Source organism: Dipodomys merriami, unplaced genomic scaffold (genome assembly GCF_024711535.1).
Source record: "Dipodomys merriami isolate MVZ:Mamm:240054 unplaced genomic scaffold, mDipMer1.0.p SCAF_50, whole genome shotgun sequence".
In the NCBI taxonomy this organism is placed as follows: Eukaryota; Metazoa; Chordata; class Mammalia; order Rodentia; family Heteromyidae; genus Dipodomys; species Dipodomys merriami.
In genome coordinates this window covers 3,491,513-3,512,500 of record NW_027206069.1, presented here as the reverse complement: position 1 = coordinate 3,512,500, position 20,988 = coordinate 3,491,513, and the positions used below count along the sequence as shown (strand labels likewise).

General features: G+C 52.9%; 2 protein-coding genes and 1 non-coding gene across 14 annotated transcripts in view; 1 reads left to right on the top strand and 2 right to left on the bottom strand.

Moving 5' to 3' along the window:
* Positions 1-14,537, top strand: part of Wdr25 (WD repeat domain 25) — a 129,381-nt gene extending 114,844 nt beyond the window's left edge. For all 7 annotated transcript variants that reach the window (XM_069997569.1, XM_069997572.1, XM_069997571.1 and 4 more), the window contains 3 exons: positions 10,853-11,023; positions 13,463-13,603; positions 14,124-14,537. In XM_069997569.1, coding sequence (XP_069853670.1) covers positions 10,853-11,023; positions 13,463-13,603; positions 14,124-14,345 — 534 coding nt within the window. In that variant the 3' untranslated portion in view covers positions 14,346-14,537. The remainder of the gene's footprint in view (positions 1-10,852; positions 11,024-13,462; positions 13,604-14,123) is intronic.
* On the bottom strand, positions 12,104-12,207 carry LOC138810610 (U6 spliceosomal RNA). Its single transcript, XR_011367196.1, has one exon. It is a non-coding gene; the product is annotated as a U6 spliceosomal RNA (small nuclear RNA).
* Positions 14,538-18,591: 4,054 nt separating the features above from the next.
* The window catches only part of Begain (brain enriched guanylate kinase associated), a 32,840-nt gene continuing 30,443 nt past the window's right edge, over positions 18,592-20,988 (bottom strand). For all 6 annotated transcript variants that reach the window (XM_069997563.1, XM_069997564.1, XM_069997567.1 and 3 more), the window contains exon 7: positions 18,592-20,736. In XM_069997563.1, the coding sequence (XP_069853664.1) occupies positions 19,414-20,736 (1,323 nt within the window). In that variant the 3' untranslated portion in view covers positions 18,592-19,413. The remainder of the gene's footprint in view (positions 20,737-20,988) is intronic.

Genomic DNA, 20,988 nt, shown 5'->3' with positions numbered 1-20,988 from the left:
CTCACAGACTTGCCTGCTCTTCTCAGATCTGAGTAGCTGGATTGTAGACGTGAGTTACCAGCACCCAGCTTGTTTTATGGACTTCTGTCTATCTCTGTGCTGCTGTTCTTACTATGCTTACAATGAAGCTTGATGTCAACTAGTATAAGTTTTCCAATTCTGTCCCAAGTTTTTCGATTAGGTTATTTTTTATACTTAGGTTTTAATTTCATAATCACTTTTCCTTTCATAATCACTTTTCCAATTTCTAACAAGTTAAATGGTACTTCTAACCTGTAGAGTCATTTGGAACAGAAACAAATTCTAAACAATGTTGAGTCTTTCAATCCATGAACATAGTATACTTCATTCATTTACATCTGCTTTGATTTCTGTCACTAGTGCTTTGCTGTTTTCTTAACTTTTTTTTTTTTTTTTTTGGTTGGTTGTGGGGCTTGAACTCTGGGCTTGGGCGCTGTCCCTGTGCTCTTCAGCTCTACCACTTGAGTCACAGCGTCACTTCTGGTTTTCTAATGGTTTATTGGAGATAAGAGACTCATGGACTTTCCTGCTTAGGCTGGCATTGAACTGTGATCCTCAGATCTTAGCCTCCTGAGTAGCTAGGATTAAAGACATGAACCACTGGAGCCCGGCTCTTTGCTGTTTTCATAGTGCAAGGCTTTCACAGTTTTGTCCCTTAGTATTTATACTTTTGATGCTATTATAGCAGGTAGTTAAAACTCTTCATTTTAACTGATCACTGTTAATATGTAGGAAACAGAGTATTTGACTTTACCTCCAGTTAGGCAACTCTGCTGAATTCTAGCTCTGGTTGCTTCTTGTCAGATTCTATTGTATTTTCTACATAGATGATCAAATCATTTGTGAATAAAAATTTTAACTCTTTTCCAATCTGATGCCATTTATTGATTGATTTTATTTAATTTTATGTTTATTTCATTCTTTCTCCCTATTCTCTTTATTGTTTGAACTCTAACTTCTGTGTAGACACGGTAAGAGTGAACATTCTTGTCTTGTTTATTTCTGATCTTAGAAGAAAGTAATTCGCTTTTTAAAAAACTAGTTCTGCGGATCACCAGGTGATCCATATTTTCAGCCTTGCTTTTGGCTGGTTAATTGGAGACAGAGTCTCTGAGACTTTTCTGCCTAGACTGGCTTCAAACGGCCATCTTCGGATCTCAGCCCTCTGTGCAGCTCGGATTATAGGTGTGAGCAGTGGAGCCAGCCTGACACATTGGGCTTTCGCTGTCATGCAGTTCAGAATACTTTATTTTGACTTACCTTTGATCCATGGATTATTTAAGAGTGTGCCACTTAGCATCCAGCCACTTGAGTATTTCCCAAATGTCTTTACTCTTAGTTTCTAGTTTAATTCCTTTGTGGTCACAGGACATACGTGGTATGCTGTTCATTTGAATCCTTTCATTACATAGTAAGGCCACTTGCACGGCCTGTCCTCATCGGTGCCGACCTGTGTGCAGTGTGGATTCTGCTGCTGAGGGATGAGTGCCAGTTCTATCAAGTTGCTTGATAGGTAGTGTTTTTCAAGTGTTTTATATCCTTTTTGATTTTTTTACCCTCCCAAGGACGGATAAACAGGGAAGGGAAGGGAAAAAACAAAATGTTTAAATAGGGATACAGGTTGACCCATTGTAACAATGAGATGTACAAGACACTATGTTGAAAAATGAACTTTACAATTTAGGCTGGGGGAATGTACTGATTACCTTGCTTATGTAACTATAACCCCTCTGTACAGTATTTTTACAATAAAAAACTTATTTAAAAAAGATAAAACAAAGGAAAAACATAAAGAGCAACAAAGGAAAAACCAAAACAACAACAACAAAAAACTTCTTCAACTTACTAGCAAAAAGCCAGAAGTAGAACTGTGGCTCAAGCAGTAGAGCATCAGCCTTGAACAAAAAAAAGCTAAGAGACAGCCCCAGGCCCTGATTTCAAGCTGCAGTACCAACACACACACACACACACACACACACACACACACACACACACACACACACACACACTGGAGCAAACTAGCCACACACACACACACACGGGCTGGAGCAAACTAGCCACACACACACACACACACACTGGAGCACACTAGCCACACACACACACACACACACACTGGAGCAAACTAGCCACACACACACACACACACACGGGCTGGAGCAAACTAGCCACACACACACACACACACACACACACACACACGGGCTGGAGCAAACTAGCCACACACACACACACACATACACACACGGGCTGGAGCAAACTAGCCACACACACACACACACACACACACACACACACACTGGAGCAAACTAGCCACATACACACACACACACACACACACACACACGGGCTGGAGCAAACTAGCCACACACACACACACACACACACACTAGCCACACACACACACACACACACACACAGAGGCTGGAGCAAACTAGCCAGGCCCCTTTAACCCTTGCACTTCTGCCACATGAAACATTTTGTATATAGCACACAACTCTTGCCCCTTTGCTGTGTGTGAGGCACAGGTCCTGGCCCCTTGTGCAGTCTGTTGGTACCTTGATCTTGGACTTTTGCACTTCTGTTATTTACCAGTGGTCTATCCTAGGCATTTTGTCATGATAGTAGGAACAGGACAGCTGGCTGATACGTGTGAACATAGGAGTCGATCTCTTTCCTTTTTTACTTCTGTGCGCTTTCCTGCATTTAATTTGAAGGTCTGTTATTAGCTGCCTAAACATTTAGGATTATTATTTTCTTCTAATGAATTAAATTGTCTCTTTTATCATTGTGAAAAGCCTTTTGTCCTTCGTAATATTCTTTGCACTGAAATCTACTTTGTCTGTTATTAACATTGGCATTCTTTGATTATTATCAGCATGCTTTATCTTTTTACTTTTAATCTACTTATGCTTGCCTATTTAAAGTGGGTGTCTTTTATGCAGTGTATAGGTAGGTCTTGCTTTCTAATTTTAATCCTGTCCAACAGTCTTCCCTTTAAGAGGTTATTTATTCTGATCTAACTTAATGGGATTATTGATGTGGTGGAGTTCAAATCTGGCATCTTGTTGTTTATTAATCTGTTTAATCTATTTCTTTCCCCTCTAGGTTAATTTAGTATTTTAATGATTTCATTTCATCTCTTTTGTTACTGTGTGTTGTAGATTGCTTTAATACTTGTCTCCCTTCAATCATATTCTCTGTCTGCTTGTCTCATTGGTACTACTCAGGATAGAACTCAGGGTCTTATACTTAAGCAGTTTCTCTACTATTTGAACCATGCCTCTAGACCATTTTTGCCTTTATTCCTGGGCTAGACTGGGCTGTGATCCTCCTATTTGTGCTTCCCTGTGTCTCTGGCATGCACTACTTTGCTCATACATTGGTTGGGATGGGGTCTTGAGTACTTCTATGCCCTGGCTGGCCTTGAAGCATGCTTCCCTGATCTATGTCTCACAAGTAGCCAGGATTGCAGGTGTTCATACCTTCTGTAAGAATTTCAAGACAACTTACAGATTTTCAGTTTCATTCCATAGAGTCTTCATGCTATCATTGGCATGCATTTGTTCATGTTAGAGTCTCCATAATGCATTATTATTATTTTGTTGAAAGCTGTTATTTATTTATTTGGCAGGTCCTGGGGCTTGAACTGAAGACCTAGGTGCTGTCCCTGCGCTGCTGTTCACTGAGCTGCTCAAGGCTAGTGCTCTACCACTTGAGCCACAGAACCACTTCTGGCCTTTTCTGGGTATTTTTTATTGGAGATAAGAGTCTCACGGACTTTCCTGGCCCAGCTGGCTTTGAACTACAATCCTCAGATTCCAGCCTCCTGAGTAGCTAGGATTATAGTCTGGAGCCACTAGCCCTTGGCTTATTTCAGAATATTTTGGTAATAAAAAACAGTGTTAGCCGGCCACTGGAGTGGTTCATGCCAATAATCCTAACTTCTCTGGGGGTTGAGATTTGAGGATCTCAGCTCAGTTCAAAGTCAGCCTACACAGGAAAGTCTGTGAAATTCTTGAAATTCTTATTTCCAATTAATCACAAAAAAAGAGCCAAAAGAGGAGCTGTGGCTCAGATGATAGAGTACCAACTTTGAGTGAAGGAGCTAAGGGGCAGCACTCTGGCCCTGAGTTCAAGTCCCAGTACTGGCGTGTGTGCACGTGCGTGTGCGCGCACGCGCGCGTGCACACACACACAGTATTGCAAGGAGCAATAGAGGCTCTCCCTAGCAAGTATAAAGCCCCAAATTCAAATCCCAGTCCCACCAAAAAAAATCAAAACAACAAAGCAAAACAAAAATAGCATTAACATTTTCCAACATACTTCCATTTTTATGTTTTTTCCTATGTGTATGTATGAGGGTTTTGTGTCATTTCAGATCTGCTAACATGTTCTTCAGGACTTCTTTAATGTTCTGTGCATTTCTGGTCTTCTGCTTATGAGTTGTTTCAGCTTCTGTTTGTCTGGGGAAAAGAAGCCCTGTGTTTTGTCCATTAGGCATTCATGGAAAGCAAGTGAATCTCTTTCTTCTCACACTGTCAGCATGCTCGCCTCCTCTGGCTTCCTTCTTTCTCACGACTCTTGCCTTTCTTCTTTCCTATGCATCTTTTTCTCTGTTGGCTTTTGAGATAGTTTTGGTCCTGGTTTCAAGTAACCTAAATGATATGTTATTTTCACTGTGTATCTTAGGCTTTGTTGAGTGTCTTGTATCTGTGGGCCTACAGTTTTAATCAAATTTGGAAATGCTTTATCATTTATTTCTTTGATTTTGATTTTGGTTTCTCTCAATCTCCAACCCATCTTCCCTCTTTTTTCTAATTTTTATTTTTGTTTTTGAGACATTGTTTCACTTTGTACCCCAGGTTGGCCCCAAGATTCTGCCTCAGCCTTCCAAGTGCTGGGATTCTCAAATCTCCCTGCCTAGCTCCCATCCTGCTTTCCAATCACATTCACAACTCATGATCTGTTGGTCATTCTGTGTCTCCAAGTTTACTAGTCCTTTTGTAAAGATACTGTTTTTATTTCACGTCTGCATGTTTGATGTGGTCCTGTGGAAGAAGCTTCACTGCATGGTCTTTAACATTCTTGCCATTTCCTCTCTCTTGGAGCTGTGCTGCCTGTAGTTATAACTATTTCTCTATCTCCGTCCCCCCTTCCCCTCTGCCCCCAGCTCATCCGTGGCTCTGTTCTGTTGATGGTTATTTCTCCTTCATTATGGCAGACATCCTCTTGCTTGGATTGCTCTCAAGTCTGATCACTTTTTACTGGCTTTCAGTTACTAGGAGTTTCACCTGCTGGGTGTGCAGAATTTTGTTGCATCATCTATTTTTGAGGGTTTCCTTTTTTCCTTGGATGCTGGAAATGGCTTATTTCTTTTGAGGCTTGCTTTTAAGTTTTGTTTGGGGGAAGATGTTTTTCTGGAGCTGATTTCACATTATTGCTAATGGTAGTCTACTAGTGTCCCATGTACTACCTTGAGGCTCCTTTTGACACTTAGCCCTGTCCAAAAATCTATCCATCTATCCATCATCTGTCTGTCTGTCTATTTATTTATGCTGTTCCTAGGGCTTGAACTCAGGCTCCAGGGCTAGGCAATACTTCCTTTTTTGTTAAAATGATGTTGTTTATACTGATTTTTCTGATTCAAATGGAATATGGTGGAATTTTTTTATTCCTTTGTATGTTTTTAATCTTTGTCACTGAAAAGCTTTCTATTTTCCTTGACACAATTTAGGTGTGTGTATATATTGTGCATTAGCTATGAATGACTAGAATTGGTTGCTGGTTTTCTATTAATAATGCATATTTAGCCGACGATCAGTGATTCAATTACTATACTTTAAAGTCTCCTAAAAGAAATCCTATTTGTGTGGTTAAAAGTACCAAATCAATACTTGGTTAATTGCATCTGCTTAATTTGCTTTCACATTTTAAAAATTGCTTCTTAAGTTAATTTTGCTGCATAATTTAACAAAATATGTACATGAGTCTAGAGAAAGAGTTGGCAAAACAATTCATTGGCTCACTGTGGCTTGTGGCCTATTTTTCTTAGGCCATTGAGCTAAGATTGGCTTTTAGCTATTTGACCACTGTAACACAGACTCAAAAACAACAACAATAACAAGTGACTCCTCAGGACCCAAAATTATTTGCTGTCTTCCCTTGTACAGAGAAAAAAAAAGCTTACCCTGTTTTCTTTCTTTCTTTGTTTCTTGTAGTTGGATTTGAACTCAGGCCCTCACTGATTGAACTTGCCCTGCTTGCTCACTCAGCTAGCATTCTACCACTTGAACCATGCTTCCAGCCCTGTGCTTTGCTTGTTATTTTGGAGATGAAGTCTGGCAGACTATTCTGCCCAGGCTGGCTTTGAGCCGAGTACCTCCACTCCTCAGCCTCCTGAGCAGCTGGGATTACAAGTAGGAGCCACTGGCACCTGGCATAATCCCACCTACTCTTGGAGGAAGTGGTCAAGAGGATTATAGTTCACGAGCCGGGCGCTGGTGGCTCACGCCTGTAATCCTAGCTACTCAGGAGGCTGAGATCTGAGGATCGCGGTTCAAAGCCAGCCCGGGCAGGAAAGACCGTGAGACTCCTATCTCCAATAAACCACCAGAAAACCGGAAGTGGCGCTGTAGCTCAAGTGGTAGAGCGCTCGCCTTGAGCTGAAGAGCTGAGGGACAGCGCCCAGACCCAGAGTTCAAGCCCCACGACCGACAAAAAAAAAAAAAAAGAGGATTATAGTTCAGCTAAGGCAAAAATGTAACAAGATCCCATTGCAACAGACAAGTTAGGCATGGTGGTCCATGTCTGTAATCCCAGCTCCTAGTAGGTATAGGAAGGAGGACCATGGTACAAAGTCAGCTCCTGAGTCAAATCTGCAAAACAAGATGTGGTTAGAGAAATGGAGTTGGGTCTGTAACCCAGTGTTCCCCTTGCTGTTCTCTCCTTTCCTCTAGAGCAGTTTCCCCCTTACTTGCTTTTGTGTTTGGCTTCTCTTCCTGTTCCTGTCACCTCTCACCTCCTTCTTCAGCTGAGCATCTGGTCCCGGAGCTGGCTCAGGCATGGCAGGGCAGAAGGGACAGTCTTTGCTGCCGCCCCTCCTGTTCCAGAGTGTGAAATGATTCTTACAGAGTGCCCACAGGCTTTGCCTGATGACGCCGGCTTCTTTGCAGTCTCCGTTTTCACAAGAACTGCTGCTGTCCTTGGCATTGGCACTGGCATCATGCTGGGGTAGTGCTGGGGTAGCCTTAGGATCTGTTCTTAGAAGTGAGTGCTGGACGCTGAGCACCTGGGGCTCGACCCTATAGTATTAGATACTCAGCAGGCCGCAGCGTGAGTCTTGTGGTTTGGGGCCAGCAGAGGCAGAAAAGATCATGATACACTCCCCATCTCAACAGAAAAAGCTAGGTGTGGTGGTACATGCCTGTTATTCCAGCTGTGATGAGAAGCATAAATGGGAAGATTACAGTCCAAGCCAGTCCTGATCTCACAAACACACACAAAGCAAGGCCCTATCTCAAAAATGCCCAGTTCAAACCCCAATACCACTATCAAAGAGAAAGAGACAGAGAGACAGAGACAGAGACAAAGAAAGAGACAGAGAGAAGAAAAAAGGTGCTGAGTGACATGCATGTGCAGCTGAGTAACAGCTCCTCTGCAGTTTGCTGGAAACAGCTCAGCTCTTGTGCTGCGTGTGTTTCTGGCAGCCGTAATTAACTGCCCAGAGGGCCCCCCCCCACTCCGTGGGTTCCCCAGGTGGGGGTTGCTGTTGGATGTGGGATCTCACTGACTTGCTTGGTGAGAGCGGCATCCTGTGTGGATTAGTTTGTGCTGCCCTTGGGTCTGAATGCGGTGAGAGGGCTGTTTTCTTTTCTATGAACTATATTCTCTTACTGCCTTGTCCCTCCATCACCCCCATTTTTCATTACTGTAGTCTAAACTCAGGGCCTTATGCTTGTTAGGAGGTACTCTACTATTATGCCATGCCCCTAGCCCTCTTTTGCTTTAATTTTTGCCCAGGGGCTGACTTTGTACCATGATCCTCCTTCCTTGAGAGCTTGTTTGGAGGTTCTAGCAGGGGAGCGCAGCTACTGTCATACCCTTGACTGAAGACCGGTCCTCCTCTATCGGGGATGGTCGTCCTCTTCGACCGAGTGCGCAGCTTCGGGAGGGACGCACATGGAGCGGTGAGGGAGGAAGGGACACCCGCCTAGCCAGCCAGATCAGCCGAATCAACCCTGGCGATCAATGAGGTGACAGATACCGCAGCCAGATGGCCCTCACATCCTGATCCTCCTTCCTATACCTACTAGGAGCTGGGATTACAGACATGGACCACCATACCTAGCTTGTTTGTTGCAATGGGATCTTGATACATTTTTGCCTTAGCTGAAGTATAATCCTCCTGACCACTTCCTCCAAGAGTAGCTGGGATTATGCCTGGAAATCTCACACATTTTTCCCCCCATAGAGTTCTGGTCATGTTCATCTACTTTGAGAAGCTGTCTGTGTATTAGATCTTATTGTTTCTTACTTTGGAATCACAGCAGGGAAAACCAAGCCCCATGTTTCAGAGAAAGTCAACTGTGTTGTCCTCTCATGTTTATATTGTTTTTTCCTTTGCCAGTATAATTTTTTTTGGTAATGTATCAACAGGGTGCACTTGGTGGCAGGGGGCTGCCCCCTGTGAGCTGTGTGAGGTTGCACTCCTGCTGCGTAGCTGTCTGTGGGCGCAGACTGCGTGTCTCCCAGAATTCTGGGAGAAGCAGTTGGGTCCGCAGTGGCCAGGCTCTCTAGCATGCCGCCTTAAGGCTCTCAAGTGGCTTCCATCTCCCGGGTAGGGTGTGGTTCATCTTCGACTTTCCCCAAGGCCAGCTGCCCACTTACCCAACATGGAGGGCACGCATGCCCCTGAACTAGGCTCCCCTTTTGGTCTGGCCAACCAGGCTGTGGACAGTGGCCATGTCCTGGGATGGGGTGGACACTGGCTGCCTGTGTCATGAAGACACTATAAAGCCTGCTCTAGTCACACAGATGGGTTGTGTGTCCTTGGGCAGCACGAAGGCACATCGGTCACGTGCCAGTGAGCACCCGGCTGCCCCACCCTCCTCTAGCAGCGGGTTTCACAGGCAGGGAGCACCCCTAACCCAGCTGGCATCCTGAACGGTCACCTTTTTGATGCCCTCATGAGTGGAGCCATTCCCAGGCATTCTGAGAAAATGGTCAGGACACCGCCTTTCATTCTCCTCCGTATGTTCGGGCGGCAGGTGGCAGCGCTGGCGGGCACGCTGGGAGTTCGGCTGGGGACGGCTGATGGCCAAGAGGCACGTGGCCTCTGGGAGAAGTGGTCCTAACTCCGAGCGGCAGGAAGGTCCCTCCCACTGCACCCCCCTTCATGCATCAGCCCTGTGGGATGAGGGAGTGAGGGGCCTTCACTGGAGCTGTGGTGGTCAACTAAGATCGTGTAGAAGCTCGCAGTTCTGCCAGCACAGGCAGAGCGGTTCTCACAAGTCTGCTTGTGATTGTATCACAGAAGAGCAGCTTACCTATGTCCAGAAATGTGTTGCCAGGAACTTGGAGAGGCAGGAATCGGCCTGGCCTGGAGAGTGGGTGTTAATACCTCCCTCCCAGTGCAAGCGGGGCTTACGGGGGTGCTACTGGAATGTGAACTGGGCACACACATTTGAAGGAGGACAATGGAATGCATTCGCTGAACATCTTTTTTTTTTTTGGGTCCGGACGTGGGGCCTGAACTCTGGGCCTGGGCGCTGTCCCTCAGCTCTTCAGCTCAAGGCTAGCGCTCTACCACTTGAGCCACAGCGCCACTTCCGGCTTTTTTTCTTTTTTCTTATGTGGTGCTGAGGAATGGAACCCAGGGCCTCAGGCATGCAAGGCAAGCGCTCTACCACTGAGCCACCTTCCCAGCCCCATCACTGAACATCTTGAAAGGCATGAACTCATTTCATGGCAGGCAGGGCCAAGGGACCAAGAGCTGTGTGCGCTGCAGCCTCGCGGTGGCACCCTGGCGGCTGGTGACCGTGGCCAGGTCCGTGGCCGCCCCGCATTGCGCTGCTTCCGTCACAATGGCGGGCACTCCAGCCTCGCATTTCAGCACTGTAATATACTGTCATGCCATCTGTGAGTTTGGCCACGGCTGCTGGGGGTCCTGGTCCCCCCCCCCACGCCCCGCTGCCCCAGGTGTGTTGGCCGAGGAGCAGGGTCGACGAGCAGCTCTGGAAAGGCGTCGCGTGCCTGTGGCCACAGTGTAGTTTGGGAGGCTGGAGGCTGTGGAATACCACTGAGGATGCTGGGAGAGGAAACGTGCCTCTGAAGCGGAAGTGCATCCCGTTGATTCGGCTTTATATCCATCTCCAAGAATGCTGGCGCCCTGTGTGGTGGTCACTCCCCAGGGCTGCCACTCAGGACCTCGCACCCGCAGACTCTCACCAAATAGGACACTGCGGTTGCTGGCCGCCACTGCATTCCTCAGCCCGGGAGCAAGGCTCCAGCCCTTCCCCCGTGCACTTTCAAGGGGTTCCAGCTACCTCCAAGGGTCCCCTGTCTGCCTGGGAGGTGGACCTGCCCAGCTTCCAGCAGGGGTGCTGAGAATGACCACCGGGCCAGGCTTCCATCACAGCATCTCCCAAGAAAGACAGATGTTGGTCTGCTGGGGAGCTGGGGGGGGGGGGCGTCTTGTGATCCCACATGTGGGTGGGACATGGACCAGACTGGCCTTCAGTAAGTCTGTCCAACCCCTGGCCTCCCCGCTGGTGGGCACCGGCACTGTGCTTCCAGGCCCCGCCAGTGTGACCTGTGCCTACTCCTGCAGGTGGTGAGAGGCTACAAGGCGACCATCCAGCAGACCCTGGACATCCTCTTCCTCCAGGAAGGCTCTGAGTTCCTGAGCAGCACGGATGCCTCCACCCGGGACTCTGCGGACCGCACCATCATTGCCTGGGACTTCAGGACCTCCGCCAAAATCTCCAACCAGATTTTCCATGTGAGCGGGCCTGCGCGGGGTGGGCCCTGATTTCAGTCTCAGGCACATTGCCAGTCCTGCTCTGCTCCCTGTGGGGTGCCGGGCCCTGTCCTCAGGCTGGGGTTGCAGGGCCTGGAGTCTCTAGGCGGGGGAAGGTGAAGGTCAGAGCCTGCTACCCATAGGCGGGGACAGCCCCCTGAGAGGGGAAGATGGCCTCTGGCCCCTGCCCCTGCCCTCAGCAGTCACGCCTGGCCAAGGCCTGGCCTACGCCTCCCCGGTAGCCCTGCCAGGCATCACAGGAGTTCAGAGCTGGGACTTGAAGTTAGAACTTGACAGCCATGAGTTAGCCTCCTTGACTTTCATGTTCCTCATTAGAAAATTGAGGAGATTATGACTTTTTATAGAGTAGTTTCAAGAATTAAAAGAGAATTCTCATAAAGGGCATATTATACTGCCAGGGACAGAGTGCTCTATCATCCTTTACCTGTCCTTACCAAAACTGCCATCATTACCATCATCATATCTACCACCATTATCACCCTCACCAACCTCTGTCACTACCACCATCACCACTACACCACTAGCATCACCATTTCTATCACCACCGCCGTCACGATTACCATCACCACCATTAGTACTGACGTCATCATCACCACCACCATCTCCATTAACACCACCACCATCATGATTCACCACCACCACCATCACCATTTCTATCACCTCTACCATCATGATTACCATCACCATCAGTACTGCCACCATCATCACCATCACCCTCTCCATTAATACCACCATCACCACCACCACCATCACCATCATCACTACCTCTGTTACTTAACCACCATCATGATTACCACCACCACCATTTCTATCCTTCCTATACCATCATTATTACTGCCATTGTCGCCACCACCATCTCCGGTACCACCGCCATCACCACCACCTCTACCACCATCACCATTATCACTATTTCTTTTACTACCACCATCATTGTTACCGTCACCACTGTGGTCATTGTCATCCTCATCATCCTCATCCACAATCACCCCTGCAGTCATCACCACCATAGACCACCACCGCTACCACCACCACCACCTTTTTTTTTTTATGCCACTCGTCATGAATTTCTGTTATCCTTGCTCGGGGGTCATGCTAATCTTCTCTGCATTATTCCAGTTTTAGTGTGTGTGCTGCCAAAACAGCACTATCATCTTCTGTGGAGCTTTCAAATAAGCCATGACTAATCTCGGGTGCCTCCACCCTGAATCTTAACATACTTATCATGTACAGCTGTGTGCCTCCTCCACCCTGCCTTTTGTTCTCGGAGTGAACCTGAGCAAAGTCACCTCTAGACTTCACAGCAGGGTTTTCCAGTGCAATCCCTCACTGGGTGGGGCCAGAGGGCACACCTGGTCATGAAGAGCCTCCTGAATACCAAGGCCTGTGGCCAAGCTCGGGAGGCAGGCGTGGTGGCGGAGGGGCGGGGGCGGCGGAGGGGAGGTGTACCCATGTCTCCTAAGCCAGTGACTGAGCTGTGAGGTCATGCTAGGGAGTGGGCTCATCATCCAGGCAATGTGGTCTAGTGTTACAGGCTGCTTTGGCCACTCATGGATAATATTTAGGCCAAGCCAGACTCCAGGAGAAGGGAGGTTTGCAGGGTGTTTTCTGTATGAGCAACTGCCCCCCTTATGGTTTTTAAAATGGTTTTGTGCAGAGGGGCTACAGTTACCTTCACCCCTTCCCTCACTCTCAGTTTTGCCCTCCCATCCACACTCCCTTACGCTTTGAATAGTATGCTCTGTCTTTATCTTCTGTTTGGCTGTTCACCAGCTGCCTGAGCTTCCTGGGGAGGTAGAGATGAGTGTCTTTTTTTCTATTTCACTGGGAAACATGACCACAAACTTGGTAGCTTGAAATAGCCCAAATTTCTTCTCCCAGGTTGGAGGCCAGACATCTGTACTAACAGGATGTATTCGTGGGTTGAACCAGGGTGGCAGGGCCACTTCCTCCGGAGCCCCTCCGGGAGAGAAGCTTTCCCGCCTCCCTCTTTTGGGGCACATGATGGCATGCAGGACAGTGGCGGAGGGTAACGTCCCCCTTCACCTGCTCGTATCCGCTAAGGCTCTTGGTTTGCAGTCACAGGCCTCAGGACCCAGGACGTGAGCGCGTCTGGGGGTTCACTTCCCAGCAGCCTGCAGGAGCGTCACCGCCCAGCCTCTGCTCTAGCCCAGTGAATTCCATGTCGGGCTGCTGTTGGCACATGCACAGCATATCTGTGTTCCTCCAGGTCACTGAGTTGGTGCAGCAAGAGGGACCTCATTCAGACCCCCACCATGGCTGGGGAGAGAGGGGCCGGGCCCCAAGCACAGCGTGTGGGCTGGCTCTCTGGAGCCAGGAGACTCCAGCTGCCTCCTCTCAGCCTGAGGCCTCCTTTCATCCTGTGGCCCTGTTTTTTCTTAGGAGAGGTACACGTGCCCCAGCCTCGCCTTGCACCCCAGGGAGCCTGTATTCCTGGCACAGACCAACGGCAACTACCTGGCCCTCTTCTCGGCCGTGTGGCCCTACCGGATGAGCAGGCGGCGGCGCTACGAAGGGCACAAGGTAACCCCGCCCTTACCCCCCCCCCCCCAGCTGAGCACTGCCTGAGCCCCAGTGCCTTTTGCTGGGTGGCGTCATGAATGGATGTGGATTCCCAGGGTGCACGGACCCCCTCCCCTCCACATGGGTAGATTCTACTTCCTTTTCCAGGTGACTGTGCCACGTGGGCTGAGGTCCACTCAAGGCCCTGGCCACATCCAGTTTCCGGCTGTGGACAGGGAGATGGGAGGCGGCATGAGGCCCACCGGGGAGGCCCTCCCTGCGCGAGGCCTGTTTCTCCTCCTGGGGTTGGCGGGGGGGGGGGGGTTCAGCATTTGTCACTGAGGCAGGTTCCCCACTACGCCGGGCTGCCACACCCAGATCTTATTAGTCCAGCCATGTTCGTGGCCCCCTGGGAGAAGCTTTGGCCTTAAAGTTGCTGGACCTTGAAGCCCCTCTCTGCCCCCTGCCCGCTAGTGCCCCGCAGCCTGCCCCACAGCGCCCTCGGGCAGGATGGCACTCATGGCTGTGTCGCGCTCTGCAGGTGGAAGGCTACGCCGTGGGCTGCGAGTGCTCCCCGTGTGGAGAGCTGCTGGTGACAGGCAGCGCCGATGGCCGCGTCCTGATGTTCAGCTTCCGCACCGCCCGCCGGGCCTGCACGCTGCAGGGGCACCCGCAGGCCTGCCTCGGCACCACCTACCACCCCGTGCTGCCCTCCGTCCTGGCCACCTGCTCCTGGGGAGGCGACATCAAGATCTGGCAGTGACGCCCGTGCCTGGGGCTCCCTTCGTTCCTCGGGAGGAGGCGGGGATTGGGGTATGCCATTCCCACCGTCTGCCGGGCCTCAGTTTCTTCATCTGTGCAGAGGGGGCAAGAAGCTGTGTGGGTGTGAGTGCTGTATGAAGAAAGTGTCAGATGCCTGGTGATGCCCAATAAATGTGCGTCCTGCTGCTTCTGAGGAGGTTTGGGCAGCACATTGTGGCTGGCGTCCACTGCTCCGCCGCCGCCGGGGCTCTGGAGGCAGCACGGGTGGGACTTGCGGTGGCACCACCGCTCTGGGGCTTCTGAGGGTGCTCTCTCACATGGGGGCCTGGGTCTGGATTCTGCCCCCAGGAGCTCTGTGCTGGGGTTTTGCAAGCCCATAGCTCCGTGGCCCTTCTCTCTACCAGGCACTATGGCCGGTTAGCTCCCCGCTCCATCCACGCCCCAGGCCCCTAGCTGCTGCTTTCCCAGTGCTGCAGGCCAGTGCTGAACAGGCCGTGCATCTGTCCTGCAGAGGAGAAGCAGGGTCCCTGAAGACCCTCCCTCCCTCCCTGGGAGAACGCTCAGCTCCCAGGGCCTCAGCTGGCCAGTGCCACTGTAGTTGAGGGGCCACCCCAAAAATTCAGGGTCCCTTGGACAGCTGGCGGGGAGAACATGGCCTTTGGAGGCCTTGGTGGGGGACGATGTTTCTTAGCTGGGGTGTGGGGCTGGAGTGTTGGAGAGCGTCCGTTCAGGTGTGTCGAGTGAGCGATGCAGGTGTGAGCTGGGACAGGAGCAGAGCGGGAAGCCTGCTTCCTTTTGGTCTTGCCTGCCCCACCTCACGGCTCTGCTGCCCCCTGCATTAGCCCTCTCCCCACCACCCATCTGTCTGCTCCCCGCACACAGGGAGGTCTGGGACAGCCTCTCCTCCCCAGCCTCTCCTTCCTCCCTGGCTGTCCAGCCTCTCAAACCTACACAAAGCCTGCGGCCTATGATCCTGGGGCATTTGGAGCCCTGAGACCAGCTCAGATCCCAAGGTATGCCCTGGTAGCGTGGGACTTGACACCTCTGAGCCTCAGCTTACCCCTCTGTGAAGTGGGACACACGGGGGAAGAACTTGGTAGTCCGGTTCATCTGACCTGCAGCTGTGACTTGCAGGGAGGGGGGTGTGCAGGGCCCCTGGGGAGCAGCTGTGGATGTCCTACTGCTACCTCCCTAGGGACTTGGTTTCTTGACATGGGCCCCAACGGACCTGCCGCTGACCCCTCCCCGTTAGAGCTGGCTTCCGGGGGGGAAAGGCAGGGGCTCTGCGTTGGCCATGTCCTTTTCCAAATGCTTTCTTCCAGAGAGCCTCCACACGCAGTGACTTTGACACCTGGCAAGGTATCCAGAGTTCACCATTTGCAATTTAAAAAGCAGAGAGCTAAATTTAGTGTTGAGCAGGAGTGAACAGGGAGCGCGGGGTCCTCCCCCCCCCCCCCCCCCCGCCACGGCCTGGGCCCAGGTGCGCCCCCATCCTGCCTGCCAGATCACGAGCTGCGGTGGAGACACGCGGCTTCCTCTGCCTGTGCCACACACGGCCCCGCCCGGAGAGGCTGCCACCCCGGAGCCTGCACCCAGGGCCGCCTGCCTGCAAAGCCTGCATCCCCAGCCCAGCCGGGCACTGCCCCAGTGGAGAGCGAGGCGAACACGCGTGGATGCACAGACAGGGCCTCGTTGAAGATGAAGCGGGAGGGAGTGGAGGGAGAGGGCAGGTGGCGGCGGCGGAGGGAACACCACTGCCTTCCCAGCCCCACCGTGTACGGGAGCGCCAACAGGAACAGCCTGGCTGTGGCAACACTCCAGGGACCCTGCTGGCGGCTGAGCCTGCGGGGGAGCCACGCGGGAGCACGGGACAGCTGGGAATTCCCCAGTGCCACATGTGCGTGCCTTTCTACAAGTGTTTCCCTTTGCCTATTCATCCTTCAACGTTCACCATGAGCCTCTCCTGACCCTCTCTGTTCTTTGGCCTGGAGTGGTGGGGACTCTCCTATTTGGATGCCCTGAGCCCAGTGTCCCCTCCCTCCTCCACCTTGGGGCTCCTGGGGGGGGGGAGAGCCGGGTTCCCTAGAGGCCAGCAGAGGGTCACAGCTGGATCTAGCAAGAGGTTAGGAGGGAAACACCAAGCCCCAACCCAGGGCAGAGCTGTGGACCAGTGGCATGTGTGTGTGTGAGTCCCGGGGTCCCTGGAGTTGAAGTCAGGGAAAGTGGAGCACCAGGCAACCAGCTGAGGAGCACCCAGCTGGCGTAGGGTCTGAAAGCTTTAGGTGCTCCAGAGCCGGAACTTCAGGGCCCATCTGGGGCTAGCTTTAAAGCCAGACGATGAGCTTGGGGTGAGTGGCCCTCAATGGGAAGGGCCCCCAGGTGCCTAAAGGAAGCAGGTGTAATGTGTCTTGACAGGAGGCCTTCGCCATACCTTGCAGAGCTCTGCAGGCACAGGGGCCGGCCAGACCCCTGTCAGGGCTGATCACGGCAGCAAGGGCGGAAGCAGGCGCTGGCTGACTCAGACACCACACGGCGGCCGGGCCAGACCCAGCCTGGGAGCTGGCTACGCTGCGAGCTTTACAAAAACAAGGGATGAGCTTTAAAGAAGCTCCAGGGAATAGGAAGACGCAGGCCCACAGTACATCTGTAAAACAACAAACAGAACTGCTGGAAGTGAAAGCCGTTCACCATTGAAATGAAAACAAACCCAGTGGCTGAGTGAACACGGCAAGGAGTCCTGCTGACTGCAGTGGCGTGAGACAAAATCAGGGAAATTCAGGAGAGAGCGGCGGAAAGATGACAGTAGAGGGTCTGCCACAGTTCCAGAGGCAGAGCAGAAAGAGAATGCTGGAAAATACTTTTTAAAGGCTCATGCCTGTAATCTCAATCAGAAGACTGAGATCTGAGGACCAAGGTTCAAAGCCAGCCTGCGTAGGAAAGTCCACGAGACCCTTATCTCCAATAAACCACCAATAAACTGGAAGTGGCGCTGTGGCTCAAGTGGTAGAGTGTTTGCCTTAAGCTGAAGAGCTCAGGGACACCCCAGGTCCAGAGTTCAAGCCCCACTACCAACAAAAAGAAAAAGGTCTGCCAGATGCTGCTGGCTCACTACTGTAATCTAGCTACTTAGGAGGCTGTGATCTGAGGATCACAGCTCAAAGACCACTTGGGCAGAAAAGTCTCCAATTAACCAACGAAAAGCTGGAAGTGGAGCTGTGGCTCAAGTGGCAGAGCACCAGTCTTGAGCAAATATGCTCAGGGATAGTACCCGGACCCTGAGGAACCCCTTCTGCCCCGCCCCCCCAAAAAAGGTCAAGGATTTTCTAGAACTGACTAAAAGAACACATCAATCCACAGATACATAGAGTCCCTGTGAAAGCCAACAAGGAATCTCACGCAGGTGTGCCTTAGGGAAATTGTAGAAAACCAGAAGTCAGAGACAGAAGAAAAAAACAATAACCAGGAAGAGTTATATGGACCAGGAAGGGTTATGTATATGGGCCATGCTTAGCCTGGGGCTCCCCGCTTCCTGGTAATCTTGTCTTTTTCTTCTGTCTCTGACTTTTGGTTTTCTACAATTTCCCTAAGATATGGAACTTACATATACACAAAGCAGGATGCTTTCTATCCCCAGCAGAATAAAGACTTTTCAGGACAATAAGAACAGAGCTTAGCTAGGCATGGTGGTATGCACTTGTAATCTCAGCACTGAGGTGAGGGAAATCATGAGTTCAAGGTCAGCCCAGGCTACATAATGAATTGCAGTCTCAGCCACCAGCAAGCTACACTAAAGGAAATTCTAAAGAGTGTACTTTGGATCGGGCGCTGGTGGCGCATGTCTGGAATCCTAGCTACTCAGGAAGCTGAGATCTGAGGATCTCGGTTCAAAGCCTGCCTGGGCTTTGAGACTCTTATCTCCAGTTACCCACCGAAAAACCAGAAGCAGCACTGTGGCTCAGTGGTAGAGCACTCGCCTTGGGCTGAAGAGCTCAGTGACAGCGCTAAGGCCCAGTGTTCAAGCTCCATGACCACCACCAAAAACAACAAAAAAATACTTTGGGTAAACCAAGATAGCAAGCAAGGGAGTGATGAGTTCACTGGACAACCCAAAGGGCCCCGGTGCAGGGGTGGCGGGTGGAGCTGTGAGCCCATCTTGGTGGAGAGCAAGGTCCGGGAAGACATTGTGGAGGGACCAGGGGCCCGATCCTCCGGCCTCCGACGGCGAGAGAACAAACAGCCACACCTGGTTGTTGCTTTCCACTGGTGTCTTTTATTAATGAATGCAAAATACAATACTAACGGGACGGCATGCATCACAGACGAGGGAGTGCCGGGGTGGGGCGGGGGCCTCATACGTCTGAGGTAGACCGAGGTGGTGTGGCGGGCGGGGGGCGGGGCGGAGCGAGCACCGGGCCGTACTGGGACCTCGTCCCGGCCCCACTCGGGACTGCGGGCCATGAAGGAGCTGGGGGGGAGGGGGGTACTGTGCTGGCCGCACTGTGGGAAGTTGGATTTTGACATTTCCTGTGCCCTCACTGGTTTCCGTTCCCCTCTCAGTGGTCAGAATTTTGGGCTTCCCTTGCCACTGCCTTGCGGCCTCCCCGCTGGCGGAGGCCGGGCTCCCTGGGGCACGCTCGCCTTCGCCCCGGGCAAGCCCCCTGCACCTTCACTGAAGAAATGAAGGAGCTTCGTGTTGGAAACGCCAAGGCAGCCATCCAGAAGCTGGAGGCCGGGGGCGTTAAGAAAGACCCTTTTCTCTTAGAAAAATAGTATCGCTTTATAAAAGGGGGGGCGCTCACCTCGGGTTGGGAGGGTGTGGGGATGTGAAAACACCTAAGCGGGGGTCCGTGGTGGTAGCCGGGGCTGGACACGTCGACAATACAGCAGGTTGTCCTCGGGGTTCTACCGGGCTGGGGGGCGGGGAGCCGTTGGGCAGGAGTGCCTCCTCCTGGACAGGGGGCTCGGGGAGCGGGGTGTCTTGGGGGAAAGGGAACTGCACCCTTGTAGGCGCCACGTGGCCGGAGCGGGAGTGGGGAGGAGGGCCCGTGGCCGCGTTCTGCGTGGGGCGTTCAGTTGAGCAAGGTTCCGTAGAGCTGGGCCTTGGTCAGGCTGTCCTTGCGGCTCAGCCCCGCGCCTCCAGTCCGAGGGAAGGCCTGCTGGGGGCTGAGGCGGGCGGCGGGGTGCATCTCGGGCGAGGCCTCCATGGAGCTGGGCCCCAGGGAGTCCCTGGAGCCCGGCTCGGGCTCAGGGCTGCTGCCGGCCCCGCACAGCTGCACCCCGAGCCGGTCCCCATCGCCGTCGCTGGGCGCGTAGCCGGGGAGCGGGTCGGCCGAGCGGCTGGGGCTGAGGCTGCGCAGGAAGCAGGGCTCGGCCAGGTGGCCCTGGGACAGGTCGTCGCCCTCGGAGAAGCTCTCGGCCTTGTAGGTGGCGTAGAGGGGGCTGGCGCGACCTTCGGCCTTCTTGCCCGGGCTGCCCATGCTGCCGCCGTAGTAGCGTTCGGAGAAGCTGCAGGGAGAGGCGCGGCTGGCGGTGCCTCCCGGGAACGAGTAGGCCCCGATGTCCTCCACGCTCAGGGGCCGCCACTGGCCCCGGAGGTCCTCGCTGGCCAGCCGCGTGCTGCCCGGCTTGGCTCGCAGGCTCCACAGGTTTGGTGGCATCAGCGCCTGCTGGGGCCCCGGGGAGGCCGGGAAGCGGAAGGGCTCGGCCGGGTATGGAGACACAGTCCGTCCGAAGCCGGGGGTCACCTCGGGCTCGCGCGGGGCGGCGGCGGCCTTGGCGAAGCGCGGGCCGCCGCCGTTGTAGGTGGCGGCGGCCGGGGGCTTGCGGTTGAAGAGCTCGTCGCGGCTGTTCAGGTAGATGGCCTGCTGCGAGGCGGTCAGCGTGCTGGCCTGCGCGTGCTCCTTCTCCTCCGACGTGGCGCTGAAGCTCGAGTACGAGCTGGACGTGGGCAGTGAGCCCGCGTAGCCCGGGAAGGCCTCGTGGCGGTAGCCCACGGGGAAGGCCGCGGCCTCGGCCTCCTCCTCCTCCTCGGCGGTGTCGGTGGAGTTCTGGGCCCGCAGGAATCCCACGTCGGTCACGGATGCGTCCACGCTGGGCCTCCGGTCTCGCCGCCGCTCGTCGGGGCAGTAGAGGGCCGTGTCGCTGCAGTAGATGTCCCCCTTGTAGGGGGGCCGCGGGCCTGGCTTCTCCACCCCGTCGCGGAAGGCCAGGTCGCGGGCTGAGGCATCCGACAGGCGCGATGACAGGCTGGTGGGGTCGGGCTTCTCCAGCACCTTGGCAATGACGCAGGTCGGGACGCTGTCAGCGTAGGCCGGGTGGCAGAGCGGGGACGGCAGGCTGCAGCCGTGCTTCTCCATGTGCAGACTCACCCGCTGCTGGAAGTCCAAGGGCAGCTGGAACAGGGGGAGGAGCAGAGGAGGGGATGGGGGGGGACGGGGGCGGGGGGGTCACCGTCAGCATGGCGGAGGCGGCCCAGGTCCGGCCCCAAGGCTGCAGACCGCCATCAGCATGACCAACAGGCAGGCAGACAAAAGACAGGCGGACAGACAGACGGCAGGGACTTCCCAGGCTCCTCACAGTCCACACGTGGGGGCCGGGGCCCAGAACTCTGGACGTGACAGGCTCCCAAGGATGGGGCGTCGTGT